Genomic DNA, 26,765 nt, shown 5'->3' with positions numbered 1-26,765 from the left:
CTTAATGTAAGATTTACGCATTTTCAGTTTCATAAAATTCCATCAAACTGAAATGAGTAATGTTTAAGAAATGTTTTTATTATTAGTATTTAAATCCAACAAAATATGGCAGGTTTTGTGGCTGAATAAACCGGGCCGCTTATTTACACGTTTCATTTTATTTTCGAGTTCACTTTAGTTTGCATTCCATATCCATACCTAGCAGCAAAAGAGTTAAAAGTCACGTGGTCCCGGCAATATTGTCACTCCGGACCATAAGGGAAAAACACTTGAAGTATTTGAGGAACGGGAACAAAGAAATCATTGCATTTAAATTACTGCAAGATTTCTCGCTGCAGACGTCCAAAAGCATTTTGCACCGCTACTTTCTCTTTCACGCGCTTCCACCTCACGCACCGGGATTCCGCGCAGCGCTCGAGGATACAGGAGGAGGATGCGGGTCTCCGGGATTCATTCAGGCGCTTTCCTTCTGCATGTCCTCCTGACCGTGGGATGTGTGCCTTTGCATGGGAGACGAGGACTTAGCGTGCACAAAGAGCCGACGGTGAGTTCAATAATGCCAATGCTTTTCATTTACATATGTGGTGCGTTTTTAGCTGTTTCTAGATCTTGAAAGGATGCAGTTATTTTATTAACGTTTTATATGCATGATTATTTTACCCTCTTTTACCCTAATGCTAGACTGATAGAATTTTGGCTTGTTCCAAGTATTGGCACCAAACTCACTTATTTTGAGCCATACCACTGAGAGCCAAAACCTGCCAGATTTATCATCTGTGTTTGTTCACTTTTTGTGGTTCAGGTTTAGTAAAGGATGCATGAGAGCAAGTATCCCATTTAACATTACAGTTTTGGCAAGTGGCATTATGAATACAGCTGAAGTGGGACACTTAAGTTTTTATATTTAATATTTCTTCTCTTTTACTCTGTATAGGGGAGATCTTTATTGTGTGAGGGGCTAAACCATTTGGCATCATATTTGAAAACAATGACAAATTATCAGAGTGTGTCTCAATATACATGTATTCATCCTAAAAGCTCTTAATAAAAGGTTTTTCCATCAAATGGATTTTGATGCACTATATTTAAAGTGTTTGTTTGCTCAATAAAATGAACAAATCAACCTGCTGTCTGAATTTGAATGCAGAAGAATGAACTTGAATGTTGTGTCTATGATGACTCTGGCGTTAAAGTAATTTATAATGTTGTCAATTCCCTCCATTGACGAAAGACCCAGGGATTGTGCAGGCATGGGCAGGTTTGTCTTTCTGTGCCATCTGGACACACACACACACACACACACACACACACACACACACACACACACACACACACACAGGCACATAGCCTACTCTAGAGAGAATTTAGGGAATGTGATAGTGTGCTCACAGAAACAGGGCTGTCCTTTTTCCTGTTATGATTATTTTGGCCCCATGCTCACTCTCTTTCAGGCATGTCCCCTGCCGAAAGAAAATAGATTGTATAGTTTGTCAACCGTAACATTTAAAGTGCTTTGTTCAAATTGGATTCTGAGCCCCTTTGTATCCCATTCACATACATTTTACACTCTTTTACTGTCAGAGAAGAAAACACTGGCAAAGGATGAGCTTCTTGGAGTCTCACAATTTAAACACTAAATTTAAGTTGTACAGTTTATTTGAGGTAATTTTATGCAGCTTAATAATTCCACTGTTTAATCTTAGTCGTGTCATTTACAGTTAACCTAAACCTGAACATCGCAAACAGAAAAAAATCATGTAGGCTATATAGTCTTAATCTCCATGTACTCTTAACAACAAAGGATGTGGAAATTTGTTTGCTTGATTTTAGTCTTAGTGGAACTGCATGCCACTGCAAAACAACTTACAAAAGCATAGGCTTATGTCAATACATCTTTTAAGAGGGAGCAGTTATATCGGGTCTGTAACAGCAAATTACGGGACAAGTTACAGTAATTAGGTACTGTACGTATTGTTTTCCATTTTCATGTTTTTGCTTTTCTAAGGTCAAGGCTATATTTCTAGGTTTCAGTAAGGCTACCTTAGAAAAAGTACTGATATATTTGCAGCCTGATCTCATAAGTGTTACGTGACTGTGGCAACATTTTTAGCAACAAAATGGAATGATGTGTCTTACTACATGTTTTGCTGCAGTTTTCTAGTGAAATGTCCAGTGGGGGGCACCAAAAGCAAGTGAAATTGTGTCATAATTAGACATGGTTTGTTAAGTTTAATTTTTTAATGAGTAAAACGTACCTTTCTAACCTAAATCTTTAACCTAAATCAAACCAATAGCGTTCTCAAAAAGCAAACAAGACCTAAACAAAACAGACAGCCTCACCCTAAATCCATGGTCCTCAACAGGTGGCCCACGGGCCGGATCTGGCCCGCAAACCATCATTTTGTGGCCCGCGTGATGTTGTCATCTCATAAAATTATTGAATGTTTATGAATTTTTAGGTGTCAATTTTCTAGAGCATTTACTGTAATTCTCAGTATTGATAAACTGCTGAACCATTATAAAGAAAAAGAAACGGCAAACAGATATAAATAACAAATTAAACTATAAATCTGCGAATATAAATCTGATTATAAGCCAATTTATATAACGTGAGTGTGGTGCAGTCTGCATGCGCGCATTGATAGAAACAGTTTGTGCATGCTCTCAGTCACTTTAAACATGCACGCCCTAATGCTTATTTTTTTTAGTGATTTACGTTACTTACCAAAAATAACTCTGAAAAGGGGGTAGTAGATAATGATGTCTCATTGAAGCTCTTTTGGAGCTAGTATAGCATATTTATGTCTTGTTTTGAGTGTATGTGTGTGTGTGTGTGTGTGTGTGTGTGTGTGTGTGTTTACTAGGTAGCTAATGTGTCATGACAATCTTTGACAATGACAACAGAACAGATAATCCTCTTTCAATGCATGGCAAAAAAAAATAAAATGTACATTGTAGTCATTTTTTTATAGTGGTGCATTCTGCTGCAGTATATTGTTTACTAGTAAATGTGTGGATCTTTTAAAACAAGCAAATGAAAAACATACAGGCCTATATATGATCATGAATAGTATATCAGTTTTTTTTTTTTAAAGAACCACACTTTTACAAGAATTTTGCTATACATCTAAATATAATGTTGTATTTTATTCTTGTTAATTACATGTGTCCATGATGTTTTGAATAGCATATAGCATAGTCTGCCTCATTAATATAAAAAAGTAATTTTAATAAATAATAAAAATAAAGATTAAAAAGAGTGCGGCCCTCGAGGCTAAAAGGATCCTGCTTTGTGGCCCCCGGCTTTCCAAAGTTGAGCACCCCTGCCCTAAATCAACACCTAAACCTAGCTGAAAGTGTCCAAAAACAAAATGCAAAAAGAAAAGCACACTTTCTGAAGCAACCACGTCATTTATATATATATATATATATATATATATATATATATATATATATATATATATATATATATATATATATATATATACTTATTTTTCTATTCGCTTTTTATTTGTATTCTATTTTTTATTATCTCTGTCTTGTTGCTGTATTGTTTGTGCACTGGAAGCTTCTGTCACCAAGACAAATTCCTTGTATGTGTAAGCATACTTGGCAATAAATCTCATTCTAATTCTGATTGCAAGACTCTTCTGACACTTTCATCTCATGCATCAGCTTGTGTGCTTGGCTGGGCTCGAACCGCACACATCTGCGTCCAGAGTGCAACACTCTATCAGGTGAGGTACCGCGGAACACAACCTCATTGGAGTAAGTGTGTAAATGTAGGTGGGTCCCTAAAACAATGTTAAAATGTATCGTTATTCAAATGCTGCGTAAATGGAAAACTGTTTCGATATCATAATATAACAGTGTGAGAGTAATAGTGCAAATAAGTGTTAACAAAGTCACAATTACCGTTGTAGTCATGATTTATGTGAAAGTGTATAAAACAAGACATGTAAAAGTCAGTTTGCAAAAATTTATTTACAGTGTACTGTAGTAATGGTTATTCTATGAGAATAGGTTGCGGATAATTACAAATTATGAAAGTACTTAAAATACTGAAGCACAGTTGAATTCACCCATTGTGGTTTTCTCCTAAGTCGAGGTTTGTTTGGTCCATTGACTACTTCACCTTAAATTGTGTGTGTGTGTGTGTGTGGGGGGTTATGGTCCTACTATGAATTTGATAGGGTAATTTAAGGAAAAAGTGACATCACTGCACTACTAGGTGCGTTCGAGGAGGAATATGTGTGCCAACTAGAGAGAGAATATGTATGTATAAAAGCTAGCGTGCCAAAGATGACAAAATCCTTCAAACATCAATCCAAACTTTGAAACATTTACTAATGCTGGTGTCTGATAAATCGGATAGAAGACTGAGCTGCTGAGGATAAAGTTTTACATTAGCACTGGAGCATTCACAGTATCTGTGTGAGCTTATCAGTGAAAGCTTACTTGAAAGTCATTATCACTCCTGCATTGAAACAGTCATTACTCCCAAGTAAGCCACAGCTTCTTAGGCATGTACCAGTAAAGCTTAATTTATCTTATCACTAAGAGGTCTTCTCTGTTAGCCTAAGGATTAGCCTCTCTTTTTTCTCCCCCTGTCTGGTGTCTGTGAACCTGATTAGGGATTGACCCAGATCTTTCATCTGGCACTCGAGCCATTGTTTAGGGTTAAGCAACTCACTTAAACACTCTTGATAGATGTGGAAATAGGAAGGGTTGAAAACTGCATCTTACTCGTAAATATTTGGAAACATACAATATATATATACAGTTGAAGTCAGAAGTTTACATACGCCTTAGCCAAATACATTTAAACTCAGTTTTTCACAATTCCTGACATTTCATCGTAGAAAACATTCCCTGTCTTTATTTTAAAAATGTGAAATGTCACAATAATGGTAGAGAGAATTATTTATTTCAGCTTTTAGTTCTTTCACCACATTCACAGTGGGTCAGAAGTTTACATACACTTTGTCAGTATTTGGTAGCATTGCCTTTAACTTGTTTAACTTGAGTCAAACTTTTTGGGTAGCCTTCCATAAACTTTTCACAATAAGTTGCTGGAATTTTGGCCCATTCCTCCAGACAGAACTGGTGTAACAGAGTCTGGTTTGTAGGCCTCTTTGCTCGCACATGCTTTTTCAGTTCTGCCCACAATTTTCTATCGGATTGAGGTCAGGGCTTTGTGATGGCCACTCCAATACCTTGACTTTGTTGTCCTTAAGCCATTTTGCCACAACTTTGGAGGTATGCTTGGGGTCATTGTTCATTTGGAAGACCCATTTGTGACGGAGCTTTAACTTCCTGGCTTCCTGGCTTTCCACTACTACTACCACTACTACTACTACTAGTAGTAGTAGTAGTAGTAGTAGTAGTAGTAGTGTGATAATGGATGGTGATCTGAGACCAGACTTGATTCTGACTGTGTGAAAGAGGTGAGTTTATATATAGTCCTTGATGAGGTGATTGGTAACAGGTGTGGTAGATGGGCAATGGACACTTTATTCCCCATTTTTAACATTTTATGTTTATAATTATTTCCAATAAATGCCTCTTTGAGGCCTGACGCCACACTCATTGTGTCTATCGCTTGCTCAATCCGCCACAGCATGCTCAAAGCGTAGTGTGACCGTGTTTTTAAGGGTAAAATAGCCTGCAATCCATTATCTATTATCAATAGATACATATACACTACCGGTCAAAAGTTTTGAAACACTTGACTGAAATGTTTCTCATGATCTTAAAAATCTTCTGATCTGAAGGCGTATGCTTAAATGTTTGAAATTAGTTTTGTAGACAAAAATATAACTGTGCCACCATATAAATTTATTTCATTATAAAACTAAAATTTAATAAAAAAATAAAAAATAAAATGTTTTTGAAATTGATGACTTGGACCAAATAATAAAGAAAAGCAGCCAATAAGTGCCCAACATAGATGGGAACTCCTTCAATACTGTTTAAAAAGCATCCCAGGGTGATACCTCAAAAAGTTGGTTGAGAAAATGTCAAGAGTACATTTCTGCAAAATCTAGACAAAGGGTGACTACTTTGAAGATGCTAAAATATAACACAGTTTTGATTTATTTTGGATTTTGTTTAGTCACAATATAATTCCATTTATGTTATTCCATAGTTTACTATTATTCTAAAATGTGAAAAAATATTATTTTATAATAATATAAAATTATAATAAAGAATGAGTGTTTCAAAACTTTTGACCATTAGTGTACGTTTAAAAAATTATTAATATCGGCCGATAACCGATATAGTACCAATGTATTGTGAATCTATAGAACCTAGGTTTTTTTTTTTTTTTACCCATTTGTCCTAAAGACAAACTGGCTTTCAGAAAGCAATTAGACCATCTAAAAATTCATCCCTTATGTGTCATGATTATTCTTTGCAACATAAAATCTCATAGTCACGCACTATCACTCTTGCTCATTAATCTCACTCATCAGAGGCCACATTATCTGAACACTGAAAATCTTATGCCTAAATTGATCCTGGAGCTCTAGTAATGTTTTTACTGTATTCTCTGGAAGAGTTCCGGGGAATGGTACATAAGGGCAAACACTGTTGTCTCCACGGCTCTCAGCTGCACCATACCAGGTGCTCTTATCAGGATTTCTTCTGTGGGAGCTGAAAGCATGAAAGCATGTGTGAACATAAGAGGGAGAGAGAGAGAGAGAGAGAGAGAGAGAGAGAGAGAGAGAGAGAGAGAGAGAAAAGCAGGGGGCCAGCAGGCCCTGGCAGAGGACGTGGAAGCTCAGAGCCAGGTGGGCAGATTCACTGTTGTATATGAGCAAAGCTCAGTCACCACACATGAAAGGATATGGCAGCATTTGTAACTTGGCTTTGTCTACTGGGCTTAAATTTGAAACATAAATGAAGTCAAACTACAGGCAAAACTTGCTGACTCAAAATATTTCCAATATTAAAAAGGATTCAGAAACCATTATTGGCTATCTTTCAAACTCTCTGAGACACATTTGTACTCTCTTTGTCTGATGTATTTGAACCTGATTAAACATTGACCCAGAACTTTGATCCCACACTCTGCCCACTGTAAAAGGAATTTTCAGTTGTTTTTGTTTCGGAAAGTTAATTTAAACACTGTTAATAAAAGTAGAAGGGCTGACAGCCACATCATTCTCACAAATAGTGTTAAATTTACTATGATCGTTTAAACTTAAAGGTACACTCAGTAATTTTTTTTGTTTACTTTACTGTATGTTGTGCTGACCAAAATGGCAGACATCTTGGACATTCTGACATCACCTGTGTCCGAGTATACATACTTTCCTACAATATAGTATGTCAAAAGCAGAATGTCAATTGAGTAGTATGTCTGAATCTTCAGTATTCATAAAACAGTAGGCAAGAAATACCCGGATGATCTACTACATCGGTGTGAGTTCCACTGGAAAATTTTCTATTCCATAAAGCCAAGGGAGCTGAGAAGACATCATATTCAAAACGCTGTCTTAAAAAAAAAAGCCAGAGACCCGTGAGTCAGGCGGCTCTTTTATTGAAAGTACTATATATACCAAGAAAGTGGTTAAATACTTGTTTAGCAAAAAAGTTTTTTTCCATGGTTTTTGTTATTAAGTCATATATTTCATGTCCAGAGACAATGCCCATGTTCCCAGATGAAATACTGTATGTCTGGGAATGTATTTATACTACTCACCTGCTACATACTTAAAGAACGTACTCTATTAATGGGAGAAGAACATTCTTCATTAAATGCAGTACATGTTGTAACAGTATTCAAATTTGGACACAGTGTGTGATAATTTAAACTCAATACTGCACGCATTAATTTTTGTTTATGTTGCCCTGGACAATATGGCGCTCATTTGGACTTACACTAATATCTAGTGGTTCGGATGCAGCATCATGCGAAATCAACAGTTCTCGTTTACCGATGCCACTATAGAAATGCTGAATTTGCAGTCAGCCATGATGAGTAATTTATTCCATGAGTGAAAGTGTCCAATAACAGGTGGGTTGCCAAGTTGCCAATACTTGTATTCTTTTGTTTTTGTTTTGTTTTTTGAATTTCTATTCGAGTAAAAATGTTTAATAAGGAAAAAAATACTTGGTGAACTTGGAATTTTTGCCAGCAATTGCATTAAACCCACAGCATTCTTTTCTACTTTGTCCCACTACCTCTAGGCTTTTTTTTATTTCTTTCTTCTTCTTTTTTCAGAACATACTGCTGTCTTGATTTTCATTAAGTGCATTTAAAGTGCAATTTTTTTGCTTTAATCTCCTCATTCATTGAAGTAAACTGCTTGAACATTGGAGATTGCGTTTTGGCAGAAGATCAAGACACCTTGGGCAATGCTTTCTCTGTAGAGGGGTTATTACCAAGTCAAATGAAATAGGGACCTATTGTGTCGCCTTCATTTCCCATAGTATAGCCAAATGTGTACCAACTTGCCCTCCATTTATGAGAAGTGGGCCAAACACACATATGCTTTGAACTGGAGTAGCCTACTAAAAAGTAGCATTGTACATTAACAATGTGGAATCCACCTCATGTTTGTGTGCCAGACGTGGAATGTGTCTGTGTGTGTGTGTGTGTGTCATTGCAGTGTAATGGCAGACGGCTCTCCCAGTTATGTGTCATGATACAGTCCGAAGTTATGAACTAACGATGGGATAAACAACTGAGAAATTAAATTAAATCAAGCATCTAGTTTGAATTTTGTTGATTTTTTAGCTAGCTTGGTCAGTGTGATTAGTTTGAGCAACAATATGCAGTATGTGCTTAGTGTAAATATTTAAAATGAAACTTGATGACACTAGACTCTTTGACAAAGTAGAATCACAGTTTGTTGAAACATTGATGTTTTGAGTGGTGGATATGAGTGTGTCATGCAAAAAAGTCATGGCCAAGGATTGAACTGAGCTTTGAGAGAGATGGCAACATACTCTCACGGCAAAATCGAAGGAATTTGTACGACTTTCACTAAAGCCAATGACGTCGCTGGACATCGTTTCCATCTAATACGCAACAATTATTTGCTTCTGTCACACACAATAGCTTCCTATCATGTTTACACACTCTACTGATCGATTAGGAATAGATAAGGGGTTTGGGTAAGGGCATAATATTAATAAGCATGTCCTTCACGCCTCCTGCACGGAACTCACGCTTACTTCTGCATTACACATCTGGGCATTTGCATGTGATAAAATCATACAAATTCATACGAATGAAATCGTACAACATCAAATGAAATAACCAACTCTTAAAATATGTACGAATTTTCATGAGATCAGGTTGGAGGTGACTACAGTGCAGTTGTTGAGTGAGCATGGAGGTGTAACACGTGTGGGGTAACGGTGGTGAAAATTTCGAAGTGCTTAGAAATAAATTCCCTGTATGGCTTTGAAGAAGTTGCGTGTTTTCCAGTATGTTGTGTTTCCAGTGAAATTATATATGCTTTGTGCTTTCAATTTTTTTCCCTTTTATATGACTCACTTTGTCTGGTACATTTCTGTCTGAATGTGTATGCAGTTGTGTCAGTGTGCCACTGTTGTCTGAATCTCTCTGATTGTTCCTTTTGAATATATTTTGCACATATACAGTGGTTTAAAGGTCCACATTAAAAATCTGAAATGTTCAAAATTGAAAATAAATCTTACAAAAATAGAAAGTCTAAGGATGCAGAAAATTTAAATATAATAAACTAAAGAAACTTAATGGTATCAAAATTAAAATTATGTAAGATTCCTTTGTACAAAAGGTCAGATTTCTTTGCATTGCATACTTGCATAGTTCCATTAAAGCACACAAGATGCTGTTTGGAACATTTTCAAATCATGATGAGATCAACATGGATCATCAGGTTTGCTCAAACTTGTGGAGTTTATGTCAGCTTGAGTGCATGCTGTCATTATACCAAAAAGGTACATACTATGCTAAGAAATTTCAAATATCATGTTAGTTTTTTACTGAACTTTTCGCTCAAATAGAAGCATTTTTTTAAGTGCACTGAGACTTTTGAACCCCACTGTAAGTGTATAGTGCACAACTTCATATAGCAGTGTCTATAGCTTAGTTCAAAAGACTACAGAGTAGCATAATAAACCTGAACTGTGTATGTGCACATGCTGGTAGCAAGTCTATCTCCTCACTTACAGACCAGGCCACATTCCATGGTTCCTGCTGGGCATTGTCTCCAATATAGCAGCTCTGCCTCACGCATGAAGAGTCACCGCTGTGCCTCCATCCCTGGGAGAGAGACACAAGGTCACCAAGCAGAAAACGTTTAGCCTCTTTGCCATTTTTTGCAAACTTACTAACCTTTTTATAATATGTTTTAAATCAGTCGAGAAAAAAACAAGGATGTTAACTGTTTTTTCTCCTAGTCCAAAGAAAGACGTAAACGACATAAGAAATACTAACATGATATTGCACCATACAAACTCATACATTTTTTCATACCAAGACAAATCATTTAGCTTTTTGAAGTAAATCTGGATTCTATTGACTTAATGTAAATAAAGTATTTTGATTTTAAGTGGGTAAAAGGTGAGCACTTCGAATGAAAGGCGAAAAATCCTGAAGTTTAAAGCTTTTATAAATGCCTCTGAATTCTACCTAAGAGAGCTACAGTGCTGCCCATTGCATTTTCTCTCTATCTTTTACGCCCATGTTAATGAACAGCCATTTCCTCCAAAGACTGCTTAGGGACACCAAGCAAAACATCTGCATCATATCCCCTCTGTAAATAGCATCTACATCTGAAAACAAAGAGATGATCGACCTTGTTTTTATTTATTTATTTATTTTAATTATCAGATTAAGATAGTTAGGGGTCCGTGTATGGTCCGTGTACTTTTGTGTCATTCCTTTTTCTTTTTTTTTTTACCCAAAAATGAAAAACTAAAAATGTGTTTTTTTCTTTATTGGTTTTAACACTTATTAATAAAATAAGCAGATGCAAACTCATTTCCTGTTGACAATTTCATTTTCTATTTAAAAAGGAATAAACGAGATTGGGGGAAAAGGCTCAGTTGTTGTTTTCCTTCAGTGTTTAAAAAATTTGTTTACGCCTTGAATATTTGATATGCACATGTGAGCGGCAATAAAATGCCCCTTTCATCTGATTGGTCAGCTTGCCCCATCTTCTGTACTGCCTTAATCCATCAACTAGAATTAGTGTTGGGATTGCTCTGCAAATTTGTCTAAATTTTCATTAAATATTGTCCTGAACCACCACTACCTGTAAACTATACATGCCATATGTATTAGAATATTGCTGCTTGGCACATCGTGGTGTTGATTCGAGGTGCCTCTAATCGACAACCCGTGAGAGATCGCAAGCCACATCACTTGGCCATATGCTGACTGGGAGTTGGTCTATTATATATTATTTTTATTTTTTATAGTGCCGCATCCCATTGATAAATGTAATTTAAAAAGTTGCGTCACTTTGTATAAAAGCCCCACGAGTTAATATGAGTTAACACAAGTTTATTTTTGACATTTAATAATACATTTACTAAATGTTCATCCAGGCTGAGGCAATTATGTCGGCAGCACACTCTATCAGCAATCTGCGGCTTGCAAAAATTAACATAACACTTATGAAGATAGGGTGAATAGACGTCCCTATAACAGGGACAGTCCTGATTTTACACGCCATGTCCCACGTCCCGACGGACCAGTCGGGATGCCTTGTGTCCGAATCTTAGCTATTCGAACTTTATGTCCACTCCATTCCATGTTCGTGATGCCTAAACATTAATTTAGCATTCGCTTTTATCCAAAGCAACAGAACTCTTTTTTAATTACATTTATCAATGGGACACGAATACAAAGGTACTACTAAATCATACAATGTTATTAAAACTAAAAATAATATATAATAGACCAACTCCCAGAGTCAGCATATGGCCAAGTGATGTGGCTTGCAATCTCCTACAAGTCGTCCATTAAGAGGCAACAACACCATGATGTACCAAGCAGCAAGATTCTAATACACATGGCATGCATAGTTTACAGTTAGTGGTGGTTCTGGTAGAGACAATATTTAATGAAAATTGAGACAAATTTGCAGAGCAATCCAACTCTAATTCTGGCTAATAGGATTAAGGCAGTACAGAAGACTGGACGTGTTGACCAATCAAATAAAAGGGGCGTTTCAGTGCCTCTTATATGTGCATATCAAATTTTCAAGCCATAAATTAATTTTTTAAACCATAAAAGAAAATGAAAATTAAGCCATTTTCCCCTTTCTCTTTATTCATTTTTAAATAGAAAATGAAATAGTCAACAGAAAGTGAGTTTGTATCTGCTTATTCTATTCATCAGTGTTAAAACCAATAAAGTAGAAACTGCATTTTTCATTTTTCAATTTTGGGTTTAAAAAGTAAAAAAGAATGGATGCAAAAGTACACGGACTATTAGGCTTGTTTGTTTTTGTTTAATTTTCCTTAACTTACAATATGTTGCCTTGCCAGAAGGCTCAGTTTATTTAGAGCATTTTCTTTACAATTTCAACAGTCTTTTTAATATAATACCAAATTAATGTTGAAACAAAAATCTCCAAACTGATCATTACTAGAATTTAAAAAAGGTTCATCTTAATAGGCAACCTGCTATTACCAGATATCCATGCCTAGTGTCCTCTCTTGTGTTGCTCCAGTACATTTAATGCCTTACTGACATTTATAATCTTCTCACAATTACCTATCACTAATTGTTATCACTAAAACCTATCACTATCATTATTATTTCCTTTCTGCCTTTTTGGGTCCATTTTTATCATTGTCTTCATCTTTCGACCACAGGGTTGGCCCCAGAATCCTCATCCACACTACGAGAAGAGGAAAGGCAGGGTTCCTCACCTTCAGGACACATTTAAACCTCAAGCATGGCCAAAAGGAGAACTACAGCTATCCACCCAACTCAGGAACAGTTTGGGGGCTGCAGGTCCACTGCGCTGTGGGGTCCCAGACTACCCAGGTCAGAGAGAAGTGCATCTCAGCAGACGCCACCGGCAAAAACGCTTCGTGATTTTTGGAGGACGCTGGCCAAAAACTGACCTCACTTACAAGTAAGGTGTAAAGAAAAGTAAAATTTCAGACTAATTTAGGCACAGTCAGTGATTGTTATGACAGCATAATCCCCTTTTTTTGTGGAGGATCTTGATTCTCCGTAAGGTGGCATTGATTCCCCAGTATCCAAATCCAACATAACAGAAACTAGGGTTTTCTATAGTCTCTGTAATCGAGGTTCAAAATGAAGCTTGTTCATCTGATATAGTCAAACTTATATACAGATGCTTTCCCCAACAGAATATAAATGTTTTAGGTGCAAGAAAACGGATCTCCCATTGGTTGTACAAAACGTTAGTTGCCCCTCAAACTCACACTATTGGTCAAGCCAGTGTTGCTGTGTTAGGCTAGAAGGGCCATTGAAAAAAAAAAAGGAATGTTTTGATAGCGTCACAAAGTCAGTGTTATACAGTGTTAGGTAAAAAAAATTGCTTACTTAGAGATGACTCTGGATATTAAGCTGGGATAAGAGAAATAATTTTAACACATCAGCTTTAAGGATATGTTTTGATCTTTTGATCAGTCAGTGTTGGCCAGCAGAAGTTTGTGAGGTTTGTATTCCTTTGTGAGGAATAGTGAAAACAAGCTCCAGATCTGTTCAGTGTCACAGAGCTTTTCTGTTTTCATTGCAACAAGAGGGCCAGTCTTAGAATTATTCCATGATAAGGCCTGTGTGAGCATTTGACTCTATCTCTGTTCTTATCACACATAGAAAAGGCAGTTTGTGTGGAATAATGCAGGGGTATTATAATAATTCTTGTGTGCTAGAAAAAGGCCCGTCTCTGTGAAAGAAGCAATCAGCCAAGTTTGTACATGCATCTATTCACAGGCAGCACAGTGTGGATGCATCCGGTTGAAGATGTAGGACTCCCACCTCTTTTCTGCAGTCTTATTGCCCTGCATTGTTCTTTACATAGCACTTAAATTATGGCTGAATCCACCTTTTTCCTGACTAATCCATGGGCGCCGTCATTACGGCGAGAGACTTCCTCTCGTACGCTCCACACTTCTGCCTAGTTGTTGTTATCAGCTAGACTAACGTTACTGGTGATGGCGAGCAGCTAAGGGTCTGGATGAATATGCACTGTTATAGGGTGTTATAACAATTACAGGTGGCTTAAAAACTACTGGAAAGTGAATGTCACAACAAAAGCTGCCAATGCTGAAACATTTGAGTCAAACCAGATGTAATAAGCAGAGTTTGCATTAAACTAATTCTCTGTCACATTGACAGATAATTCCAAATGATCTCCATCATTTTGGAAGATATCAAAGATGAAAAACATTTAAACCAAGCTCCTTGTTGTTGTTTTTTATTAATCATCTTTACGAGGTTCATATCTCATGTCGCGCTGTGTATATGTGAATGAGGTAGAAACAGAGTGTTTGAGAAGGTTGCACTTGTCAATGCAGAAATAATGCCATAAATCGAACCTATGATGAACATACACCCTCTTTTCAAAGACATGTCCTCTTTTTTTTCGAACCTTAATAAAGCATCTGGTCGGATTTCTAGATTCCCTAAATGTCCGGGATTTGGCTGTCTTCATATTGAAGTGCACAACAAGAAACGTAATGAAATCTAGCGCATCATATTCGTGGATTCTCTCTCTCTCTCTCTCTCTCTCTCTCTCTCTCTCTCTCTCTCTCTCTCTCTCTGCATGCTGTATGTCTGTGTGTGTCTCTCTCTCTCTTTCACACACACATATACAGGGTGCGTGCAGTGAGTGCTCGAGTCCAGTAACTTTACCATGTAAATGTGTGTAAATGTATACTTATCCGGGATTGCCGTCGAAACCTAATGTCCATACACACACATTAGTTAGAAAGTGATTTATGTTAAGTAAACACAGACTTTTCTTCCGTTTTTGACTGTTGTTAGTGATATTATAGTGCTTGGTAGTGGGAATAAGTTGCGAAGCGGAAGTCTGTTGCATCTGCATTGGAAGAATGCGCTAAGGATAATGGGTAATTTCGGTGCCTGTGAAAAAGGTGAATAGAATAGGGATATAAACATTATGGACTAGATGGAGGTTATTATATGATTAACTAAATTAAACTATATGTAAATTTGACCCTGTGCATGTCTAAGACTATTTTGACATACAGTAGGTGGCATTTATCTATTTCATGTTTACTTTATTCGAGACAAGGAGACAAGCATTAGAAATGTGATCAGAGACAGTACATAGGGGAAGAGACAGAACAACTGTAGAAAAAAGAATGGGAGAAATGGACACCTTTTCACATTTCCAGGTTTGGAACATGGAAGTAAACTATAGTGAGGCAAACCTCTACAGTGGTACAATACATAAAAGACTAGCAAATTTTATTTTTGCATTCCCATTTGCTTCAACAGCAAAATAAAAAATCCACTATTACTTTTCCACGACTTTCCAAAAGAGGATAAAATAGAGATGGATTACGGCTGTCAGTAGAGAGAAAAATGCTAAATGTTCTGTCACTCACTCAGCAGCTGTATTTAAAACTCTGTCGCAGTAGTGTTGCAGGTTAAAAAAAAATAATAATGTTAAATATATACACTACATCATTTAAATTATTACAAACAAAAACGTTTGCTACATATCCGCTGCTAAATAAGGTGGAAATGCACCATAAAAGTCTGTGAAAAAGGTTAAAAAAAAAAAAGAAAGAAAAGAAAAATTATGATTCCATTGTTGTCTGATTTTATTGCTGATTTGACATTGTAACATAATCTTGACAAACATTTGTGGAGATTTCGGTCTTTCCCCATTCAAGTAGCTAGGTAGTATTGCATGACTAGAAAACAGCTGCTTGGGACATTGCCAAGATGGCCGCTGAGTGAACTGGCTTGGACTTGTGGTGCCAAAAAAAGAAAAGTTAAAAAACTCTTTAAAAAAAGAACGCAGAATGGAGGCAGATGCATTCCTTGACACAGACAGGTGTGTGGAAATATATCATTGTGCTATTACACAGCTTGGATTCCTTTATTAACATAAAAGCATTCCTAAACTATTTATGATCTAAGAAGTAACGGCTTAAATATCTTACTGTTAACTTAAGCTAACAGTATACCTATTATTGCTGCAACTAAAAAGAAATATTTGAATTATGTGTAATTACTCTTAGTGCTCATATTTGTATAAATGGCTGTTATAAAAAGAATAATTGCCCCCAAATTGTAAGTGAAGATCCAGAACAGTCTGACAACATGTCTGAGGTTACACCCCTGCAGGTGTACAGATCCTATGAGAGAAATGGCTCATGAAGCTGTGGATTTCATCACACATAAAACCACCAAAACCGCAGTCTTATTATGCTCTTACATCAATCAGCACGCATTAAGAGATCATGTGACATGTTCACCAGATGGATGCCTAGGGTGAGGAATAATAAAGATGAATCAATTTGGTGGTCCCTGATGTGGGTTTGTGTCAGTTGGTGGTCCAGCAGTGAAAAGCTGGTGGTCTGTAAGACAATGTATTTATGCAGGAGCAGAGATGTCACGTTTATTGTATCCATGTGTGTTCAGAATCCAGCGCTTCCCGTGGCAGATGAGTGAGGATAAAGTCAGACGGGTTCTACAGGAAGCTCTCAAGGTCTGGAATGATGTCACACCACTCACCTTTACTGAGGTCCTTAACCAAGAAGCCGACATAGTCATCGACTTCACAAGGTGACAAAGTGGCTTTTTACAATGTCTCTAGGTACAACAAGATGAAAAATTTGAGATTTTGCTAAGAAGTTTGAAGGTGCTCTCATATCATATTTCTTTAGGTTTCGCTGGCTCTTAATTTTCTTCCTAAACAATCTAAATTGCAGTGGTCTTGTGGACTTTACACTGACACTTTTTTGGCATGAATGAAGTTTAATGCATATGCAAAGGTTTTTGGTTATTGATGAAATTGATTTTTTCCACCCATTGTTAATTTATTTTGCAACTGAATGTGTAACAGGGGAGTTATCTGAGTGCACATAATTGCAACAGAATCATTTTTATTTTTTTTTAATCTACATTCATTTAATATTTTCATATACATGTCTTTAGGTTGAAGTAGAAAAACTTAGTACAGCTTTAAAATGTATCATTATTACAGTCCCATTCAGTAGACTGTGTTCACACTATGTATGTGTAGTTGCACCTATGAATGAGGGAATTATGTGCTTTCTTTAAGGAATAGTTCTCCCAAAAATGATAATTCTCTCATCATTTACTCACCTTTATGTCATCTCAAACTCGTATGACTTTTGTTCTTCTGCAGAACAAAAACAAAGATATTTTAATGGAGATATGATGTCTTTTTGTACAATGCTAGTTAATGGTGACCAAATTTTCAAGCTCCCAAAAGGACATAAAGGTAATATGTTTGACTCTAGTGGTTTAATCTATGTATTCTGAAATGATCCAATCGGTTTTGGGTGAGAACAAACCGTGCATCTGTTTTCACTGTACACCTTGCCATTGCAGTCTCTAGGCATGATCATGATTTCAAGCTCGATTACACTTCCTAGTGCTTTATGCATATGCAGAGCACTAGATGGTGCTAGGAAATGTAATTGAGCTTGAAATCATGATTGCCAAGGAAATTGCTGATGTCAAAATTCATAGTGAATAAGAAGTTATATTTTGGTCTGTTCTCACCCAAAACCAATTGGATTGCTTTAGAAGACATGGATTAAACCACTGGAGTCTTATGGATTACTTATATTGTGCCTTTTTGTGCTTTTTGGAGCTTTAAAATTCAGTAACCATTTACTTGCATTGTATGGACAAGCAGGCATTAAATTCCCATTAAAATTTCTTCATTTGCGTTCCACGGAAGTCATATGAGTTTGAGATGACGTAAGCGAGTATAAATGATGAGAGAAATATCTGTTGGGTGAACTATTCCTTTAAAGGTGCACTCAGTAATTTTTTCCTCATTAAAAAAAGGTTTACTCCTAAAGAAATTAATCATAACTTTGAAACAGGTATAAAATCATGAGCACTTGACAAATCACATGAGATGAAGACTTCAGTCATGTCAGAAAACTTATAAAAATGTTTTATTCTACATGAAGGGGGTCCCCTCATAGAGGCTGTCATGTTAGAATCACATGACCAGGCAAATCCTACTCATTTAATCCCAGTAATCACCCTGTTAATGGACACTTTCACTGATGGATCAAATTAATTATGGATGACTGTCAACAGTGAATTTCTAAAATGGCATTAGTAACTGAAAACTATTTATTTTGAATGCAGCATCCATGCCACCATGTGTCAGTGTAAGTCCAAGATGACATAAACACAAAACTTACTGAGTGCACCTTTAAAGAAGTGCTGTGACAGCACCATAAAGTTTGTGGTTGATTGTTTTGATCATTCTGAACTTTCATTATACATTTTTACTCTATGTATGCAATCATATCATTGTGCATATCTGTCTATATATCCTATATTAGGTACTGGCATGGTGATAATTTGCCCTTTGATGGCCCTGGTGGGATCCTGGCTCATGCTTTTTTCCCAAGGACGCATCGGGAGGGAGACATCCATTTTGACTATGATGAGTCCTGGACTGTAGGAAATGAACTTGGTAGGTGTTAAAGACAGAATAGTCATCTTACTCCTTTAGTCTCAAGGCTTAACATCACAAAGATTCTTGGGATTCAGTGAATGCATCAAATGTATCAGATATTTATGGTGATTTTCTGTTTTCATTTAACACACCTGGAAAAATTTGATATTTAAATTTTAACACATGGTAATTTCTGAGACATCTCTGATGCGCTGTAATTTCACTCGTCATCCTCCAGGAACAGACCTTCTTCAGGTAGCGGCGCATGAGTTTGGTCATGTTCTGGGTCTGCAGCACTCTATGGAGCCTGGAGCCATCATGTCCCCGTTTTACAGCTTCTCCTATCCCCTCCAGCTTAGTGAGGATGACAAGAAAGGGATCCAATACCTCTACGGCCCCCGGCCACAAGCCTCGCCCCAAATCTCTACAGAAACCAATGAGATTATCAGCAGTGCAGTGAGTCCCTGACAAACTAGTCAATTCCTACCAAACAGCTTATTAGAGGTAGTCCTGCCCTGAACTCATGCCACTGGTTAAGCCAGAAGTTGCCATGTCTGATCGCTTAAACAAACAGTTTTTACACTCTTTGATAAGTCACCTGACAAATAGCTTACTTATGGTTGTCTCTACACATTAAACTGAGATTGAAGAAAAACAAAACAAATAAAAGAATTAAGAAATACAGAACATTAATAAATAATTAAAAAAAAACTAAAAAAATTAAATAAAAAAAAAAGGCTTGAAATAGACAGTCTGCAAAAAGAAAAAGAAAAGAAAATAGTTCTTCCATTTTATTATCTGTATGTTCCATTCATTCTGGTTCTCCAGTTTCACTCCTTTTTTCCCATCATCTCTTCTCTCTCTCTGTCACTGCTTGTAGCCTGACGCTTGTCGCACAGACTTTGATGCTGTGTCTATAATCCGTGGGGAATTGTTCTTCTTCAAGGCCAGCTATGCCTGGCGCATCAGGGAGGGCCGTTTGCAGGCGGGATACCCTGCCCTGGCCTCCCGACACTGGAGGGGCATTCCAGAGAACATAGAAGCTGCCTACGAAGACAAAAATGGCAATATCTGGTTCTTTGAAGGTGGGTGAATGCTGCACCGATGGCTGACTGTGGTGATTTGTGGTTGGAGGGCAGGATCAGACAGGCCTGCTTATATACAAATCTATGGTAACGGGTGGTGTAGTACTTCCCCTTGACCCATATCTGAAGCATCCTGCCTTGTGCCTCTAATTCAGGGCATGATAAAACACGATCGCATTGAACACATGCCGCCAACAACAGATATATACGCACATGTATTGTGTAGTAGGACCAACTTTGTATTAGGTGTCTTAAACTATTATGTACTTAAGCATTTGATCGATGTACTTATGTATCACGGATTGAGAATGAGGCTCGGGACCCAAACGCAGAGTTAAAATAAAATGTATTTTTACAAAAACAAAAGCAACAACAAATACAAACACCCACAAGGGGGAAAAACAATAAACGTAAACTACCCCAAAGGGGAAAAAGTACAAAGTAAATAATCTAGGCTGGGCAGGGGAAACAGGGAACAGGACTGACTGGACTGGAAAACAGGAACCAGGGAAAAAGTAACAAGACTGACTGGCAGGACCGACAAGGGAGAACAAACAAGACTGGAATCAAGACGAACTGGCACTAGACAGCAAACATGAGGAGACTAAAATGGGGAAAGAATTCAACAGGTTAACAAGACAGGGCAGGTGTGACTAATAAACTAATAATGGGCAAACAAGGAGGTGGGGTATGACGTAAGACAGAGAGACATGCAGCGATACAGAAACAAAACAAAGCCACATGCTCTCACAAGACAAAAAACACCCGAATGGCATGAGCGCACATCGTCAAGACAATAAGGCAATATATGCCCATGCCAACCGATAAACAAGATGAGAGAATGTGAAGCAACGCCAAACAAAGCGATGCCACACATTCTCACACTAAACGAAACCTGAGCGTACATCGCGATGGACAATGCCACGCGATGCACACAACAGGCGACAAAAACAAGACAGGACACCTGTGCGAGAGTTCGGCCACACACAAACCTGAAATCTCAGACCGAAGTGACCGAACCTCAGCACAACGTGAAGACAGCTCGCATCGAAAAGCAAGCGCAATGCGCATCTATGGTCACGAAAGACAGACACAGTACATGGAGCATGAGTGTCCGGACCCCGACACAGACCGGAACTGAACTAGACAGGGAAGTCGGGATCCAGACACCACGCTCCAGACATGAAACACAAGACTGTTCACGACCTGGGCGTGAGGCGCTCCCGTGTTTGTGAGAGACAGACATAAACTATTTACGCGAGTCCATGCTGCCAAGATGACATAAGCGCGATGCACCCACGTCAATAACAGACAGACATGGAGCATGAGTGTACGGATCCCGACACAGACCGAAACCGAACCAGACAGGGAAGTCGGGATCCAGACACCACGCTCCAGACATGAAACACAAGACAGTTCGCGACCCGGGTGTGAGGCGCTCCCATGTTCATGAGAGACAGACATAAACTATTTACGCAAGTGCATGCTGCCAAGATGACATAAGCGCGATGCACCCACGTCAATAACAGACAGACATGGAGCATGAGTGTACGGACCCCGACACAGACCGGAACTGAACTAGACAGGGAGTCAGGATCCAGACACCATGCTCCAGACATGAAACACAAGACAGTTCACGACCCGGGCGTGAGGCGCTCCCGTCTTCGTGAGAGACAGACATAAACTATTTACGCGAGTGCATGCTGCCAAGACGACATAAGCGTGATGCACCCACGTCAATAACAGACAGACATGGAGCATGAGTGTACAAATCCCGACACAGACCGAAACTGAACCAGACAGGAAGTCAAGAGCTAGACACCATACTCCAGACATGAAACAAGACAGACCGAAGAGAGCACGGCAGGGAATACAACCGAAACCGTGCGCTCACACAAAGACAACGAAACACAAGACAGATTTGGGACAATGATGCCACGGACCTGTCAGACAAAAACCCAGACTGACAGAGAGACAGGACCTTGACAATTATGTACATACCTGTTGTTGCATTCTGCTTACATTTGAAGTACCTGCATTTAATTACATCTCTAGTTACACTGTTTAAGGTACTGTAAGCAATTTCAGCATTCTGAAGCTTCTATGTGAGCCATTTGCCTGAGCCACTGAATTAGCCATGCCCCCTCATTCCAAAACCCCTCCCTCCAAAGATAATTTTGAGACCAAAACCGAGCAAAAGAGCAGCATTGTTTGTTCCTGTGGCTGTCAAATTCAACAGTGGCACAATAGTGCCCTCAACTGACAAACATTAGGAATCATATCCTTAATGATCCACTTCAAAAACAACACTTAAGAGAACGAGCAAAATGATTGACAACTGAAAAGCGTCAATGTCCGTGGTCCGCTGACACATTTTTGTTTGCTGCTTACAAAGTCTACAGTTGTCACAGAGACTGGTGAGATGTCTCAGGAAACTTATTTCATATCTTTAAGGGAGTAGGAAAATTACTTTTCCATGATAAAATCACTTACAGCACCTTTTACCTTACCCCTAACCCTAAACTCAACCCTACCCCAACCCTTACCCTAACCCTAACCCCTAACTCTAACCTTACTACTAAACCTGCCCTTACCTCAAGCTCAGTAGCAGCAAATGAGAATCTTTTGAGAATTTTGCAGAATAACATGTAGTTACACAATATATACCATGTATTGTATATATTTTAAAGTTAGTACATAGTAGTTAAAGACACCTAATATAAAGTGGGACTGTGCAGTACACTTGAATTAATATACAGCATTGCACACTTAAAACATATAATTCAAACAGGTACTACTATTTAGTCAAAGTTATAAGCAACCCATAATCCTTGAATTTAACAAACATTACATGGACATTTACCCTCACTGATGCAAAGGATTTCTACTCATGAATATTATATTAAATGTAATTTCACTTTTTGAGGTTTGAAGGATCTTTTCTATATTTAGAATAGTCTTAATTTCAGTGAGTTAAATATTTGGGATGTTACTTGAAATGTACTTTATCTCTTTTACCACAAGATGGAGTAATTGTCTGCAGTGGTAGATAAGTGAAAGACAATTAAATACCGTTTCATAGCATCATTGTATTGCTGTATAATTGTATCTTTAAAATTGTTACATTGTATAAATATTGGTCAATATGAGCATCAAACTGCACTGTACAGTACTGAATAGTGTCAATGTAGATAAGTTGTGTAGATGCAAACTTTGTTATTTTTTCCTTCCCTTTATCAAAGAACAGTGAATTTTCTAGCATTGGGCCAAATCCAGAATTGGCTCGTTTTCAGTTCACTTGTTGGAATTTTAATTGAACTGGCCATGCCCCACAGGATGTTAAATTGAAATTTGAATTAGATTGACAGGAAGAGGAATTTACTGAGTTGGAATTCAAATAAATTCAACACAGTCACATAACAGAGCTATTTTAGTCAAACACAAGTTTTGTAAAAAAAAAAAAAACATAAATAATAACATCATTAATTTGGATTTATTATAGCTATTTATTATAGTGTATTCAATATTACCATATTGAAGACCCTGGGGTAAATTAGAGCATTTTGGCCCATTTAATTGATTACATATTATGAAATACACTGTAAATGAATTAAAAAGGTCATTCATTTTCATTTCACATTGATTATTAATATCATCTAATGTTTCAGCAAATACCCCATATACAGTGTGTATGACAAGTTTCTGAGTAATTCATATAATGATAAATTACATTTATTTTTAAAAGTTCAATTAAAACAGTTATATACATTTTGAAATTAATGTCATTCTATTTTAATTCTATTTCCTTACATTCAAATTTGAATTACAATAATGCATCCCGTGTGCTGCGTCAGTCCAAATTCAATTCAAATTCATGGAACTCCCAATTAAATTTTTAATTGCGCACTACTCTGGATTTTGCAGATCAATAAGAAAGAAAATGTAAACATATCATGCTTACATGTAATATAGAGATGCTAACACAGAATAAAAATGATACATTAATGCAGTCAACCAAGTCTTTCCCTTGTGTCCTCTGGAAGGTTCAAACTACTGGGTGTTTGATGCAGAGCACAAGATAACAGGACCAGACTCTCTGCAGACTCTAGGCCTTCCCGTCACACACATTCAGGCAGCACTGCGCTTAAAGGAACACCATGGCCACCAAACATACTTCTTCAAATCAGGAAGCTACTGGCGTTTAGATTCCCAAGAGAATAGAGTGGACACTGCCTTCCCACGCAACATGCAACACGAGTGGTGGGGTATTCCTGAAGAGATTGATGCTGCCTTCCAGGATGCACATGGTAATGCTGCCAGTTGAGCTTTTAATACACATTAGTGAATTTGAATAAGTTTAACATGACAGGATTCAACTTAATATGAATTATGGTGCGATTGTTTGATTATTCATCATGTGAACATTCTAGCATTTCATTTGTTATTTAGCACATAAATCATTCTGCTTATCCACATATTTGTATTTCATTAACAGCCAATGGTTTTGAAACTCACAGCTTCCACTACATGTTACAACATGGCTGCAGGGATTTGCTCCCATTTAAACATGAGCGCCATTGAGGCCTGACACTGATTTTGGGTGATTTGGCCTGACTTGCAGTCACTGTTCCACTTTATCCCAAAGGTGTTCAATAAGGGTTCAGGTCAGGGCTTTGTGGAGGCCAATCAAATTCTTCCATACCAGATGCAGTAAACCATTTCTTTATAGACCTTACTTTGTGCACAGGGCCAATGTCATGCTGGAACAGAAAAGAGCCCTCCTTAAACTGGTGCCACTAGCTGGAAGCACAGAGTTCACTAGAATGTCATTGTATGCTCTAGCATCAAGATTGGCCTATACTGGAATTAAGAGGCCTGGCCAAACCCTTTAATTAGAAGTGGGTGTCCACATACTTCGAGCTGTTTAATGTGTGTAAGTACATTCTTTAAAATCATTTTTCTTTTTAACTGTTGAATATTCCACAGGCTATGCGGTCTTTATCAGCCGCCGGCAGTACTGGAAGTTTGACCCAGTTCAGCGCAAAGTTCTCGAAGGTTACCCGCGCTACGTTGGAGCAGACTTCTTTGGATGTAGCGTACCATAAACTCTCAGGAAACTTCTCTGTCTCTTGCACCATGCTGCCACACTCTAAGCATACAGTGTAAATCATTGGATTGATCAGTCAGCCACATACAAACATGCATTAAGGGGTAGTTCACACAAAAATGAAAATTCTCTCATCATTTATTCAGCCTCAAGCCATCCCAGATGTGTATGACTTTTTTTTCTTCAGCTGAACACAAACAAAGATTTTTAGAAGAGTATTTCAGCTCTGCAGGTCCTTAAAAATGCAAGTGAATGGGTACCAAGAAGTTGAAGCTCCAATATGCACATGAAGGCAGCAAAAAAGTAATCTATGCGACTCCAGTAGTTCATCCATATCTTCAGAACTGATATGATAGGTGTGGGCAGAGACAGATGAATATACAGTATAAGTCCTTTTTTACTATAAATTCTCTTCCCTGTCCAGTAGATGGCAAAATGCACAAGGAATGCGAATCAACAAAAACAAAAGAAGAAGAATGTGAAAGTGGAGATTGATGGTAAAATAAGAACTTAAATATTGATCTGTTTCTTACCCACACCTATCACATCACTTCTGAAGATATGGATTAAAACACTGGGGCCGTATGGATTACTTTCATGTGGCTTTTCTATGCTTTTGGATCTTCAAAATTTTAGTACACATTCTCTTGCATTGTATGGACTTACAGAGCTGAGATATTCTTCTAAATACCTTCATTTGTGTTCTGCAGAAGAAAGAAAGTCATACACATCTGGGATGGCATGAGGGTGAGTAAATGAAGAGAGAATTTTCATTTTTGGGGTGAACTTTTCCCTTTAATATCTACTTTTTTAATCATGATAACCACTTGTATGATGTAACCTTCACTGAACAAAAGTCAGGTAACTTAAAAATGTGCTTCATATGGTAACATCTAAATTAACAGATTTTATTCAAGTCAAAAGTGTTATTTATTCTGACTAAATCAACCTGCCAATTAGGTTACACCAACAAAAGTATTTTTTATGTTCTGCAGGGGACCACTTTTTCATTGTAAGTTCTTGCTCCCTCCTTTCATCTAAAAAACATGTTTGATTAATCAGTTTCTTCTCAGGAAATCGTGCACATCTGAGCTTTATCAACATACAGCAGCTATGTCTGTATTTGTTTTTATTTTCAAGATTCCACTGTGTAATGAGACATCATTACCCAGTTGTTAAGGTGACAAATTGGTGCTAAAACCTTTGCGATCAGGGATTTTTGCATTAGTTGCAATGTCCAAAACTTAAATTTGTTGATTTTACATTTTTCTGCAAGTACTGTAACTTAAAATTCAGGGGAAATCAGCTGAATGTAACATTGCAACTGATCCCTTTTCTTCCCTTTATTTACAGTACAGTTTGTTTTGATTAATAACACTTATTTAGAAGAAATCTCTCTCATTCAACAGGGAAGGGATGTTTTGTGTTTGGTAATGTTCTTTTAGGAACACATAAACTCTTAACAACTTGTTCTCACTGTATGTTTGACAAATGTCTGCTAATTATTTTTTTATTAATATTTTTTTTGTTTTTTTTTTTTTTGCCTATATTCAAGATTTACACATTTCAACAAAATCTCATCAAATTGAATTTTGTAATATTTTACTAAATTAATACATTTCATTGTTTTATTTTGTTAAAGATTACTCAATTAAATCTGATGAAATTTTGTTATAAAAATTAAATGTGTAAATCTTGCACTCAGTGCAGGACACTGACATTATTTGAACTCTCTTTTAACTCTCTCTCAGTTTCAGTTTTAAGGTGCTTTACTGGCGTGACATATTTTTACATTTGAATTGACAAAGCATTTTCAGCATATGCTGGGAAAAAACAAACAAGTAAATTAAAAACATATATAAAATTAAGGGGGGAAAAAAGAAGAAAAACAAACAGTGTATTTATATAAAGATAAAAAGGATGATGTTAAACAAT

At 37.3% G+C, this 26,765-nt stretch overlaps 1 protein-coding gene across 1 annotated transcript; it reads left to right on the top strand.

Annotated features, from left to right (window-relative positions):
* The first annotated feature begins 265 nt into the window (after positions 1-265).
* Positions 266-24,928, top strand: LOC127424281 (stromelysin-3-like). The gene is made up of 8 exons (XM_051669315.1): positions 266-544; positions 12,829-13,094; positions 16,610-16,753; positions 18,523-18,656; positions 18,877-19,094; positions 19,519-19,723; positions 23,767-24,030; positions 24,710-24,928. The coding sequence occupies exons 1-8, from the start codon at positions 434-436 to the stop codon at positions 24,826-24,828; spliced, it is 1,461 nt and encodes a 486-aa protein (XP_051525275.1). The 5' UTR covers positions 266-433; the 3' UTR covers positions 24,829-24,928.
* The last annotated feature ends 1,837 nt before the right edge of the window (positions 24,929-26,765 follow it).

The sequence above is a fragment of the Myxocyprinus asiaticus genome, chromosome 33 (genome assembly GCF_019703515.2).
Source record: "Myxocyprinus asiaticus isolate MX2 ecotype Aquarium Trade chromosome 33, UBuf_Myxa_2, whole genome shotgun sequence".
NCBI lineage: Eukaryota > Metazoa > Chordata > Actinopteri > Cypriniformes > Catostomidae > Myxocyprinus > Myxocyprinus asiaticus.
Note: the sequence above shows the minus strand (reverse complement) of the source record. Positions and strands in the feature narration are given on the sequence as shown.

Bases quoted from the DNA above. Each gene is read 5' to 3' on its own strand.
- LOC127424281 (XM_051669315.1), top strand. From the start codon at position 434: ATGCGGGTCTCCGGGATTCATTCAGGCGCTTTCCTTCTGCATGTCCTC. The intron at 545-12,828 runs GTGAGTTCAATA...TTTCGACCACAG, and splicing joins GCGTGCACAAAGAGCCGACG to GGTTGGCCCCAGAATCCTCA. The intron at 19,724-23,766 runs GTGGGTGAATGC...GTCCTCTGGAAG, and splicing joins CAATATCTGGTTCTTTGAAG to GTTCAAACTACTGGGTGTTT.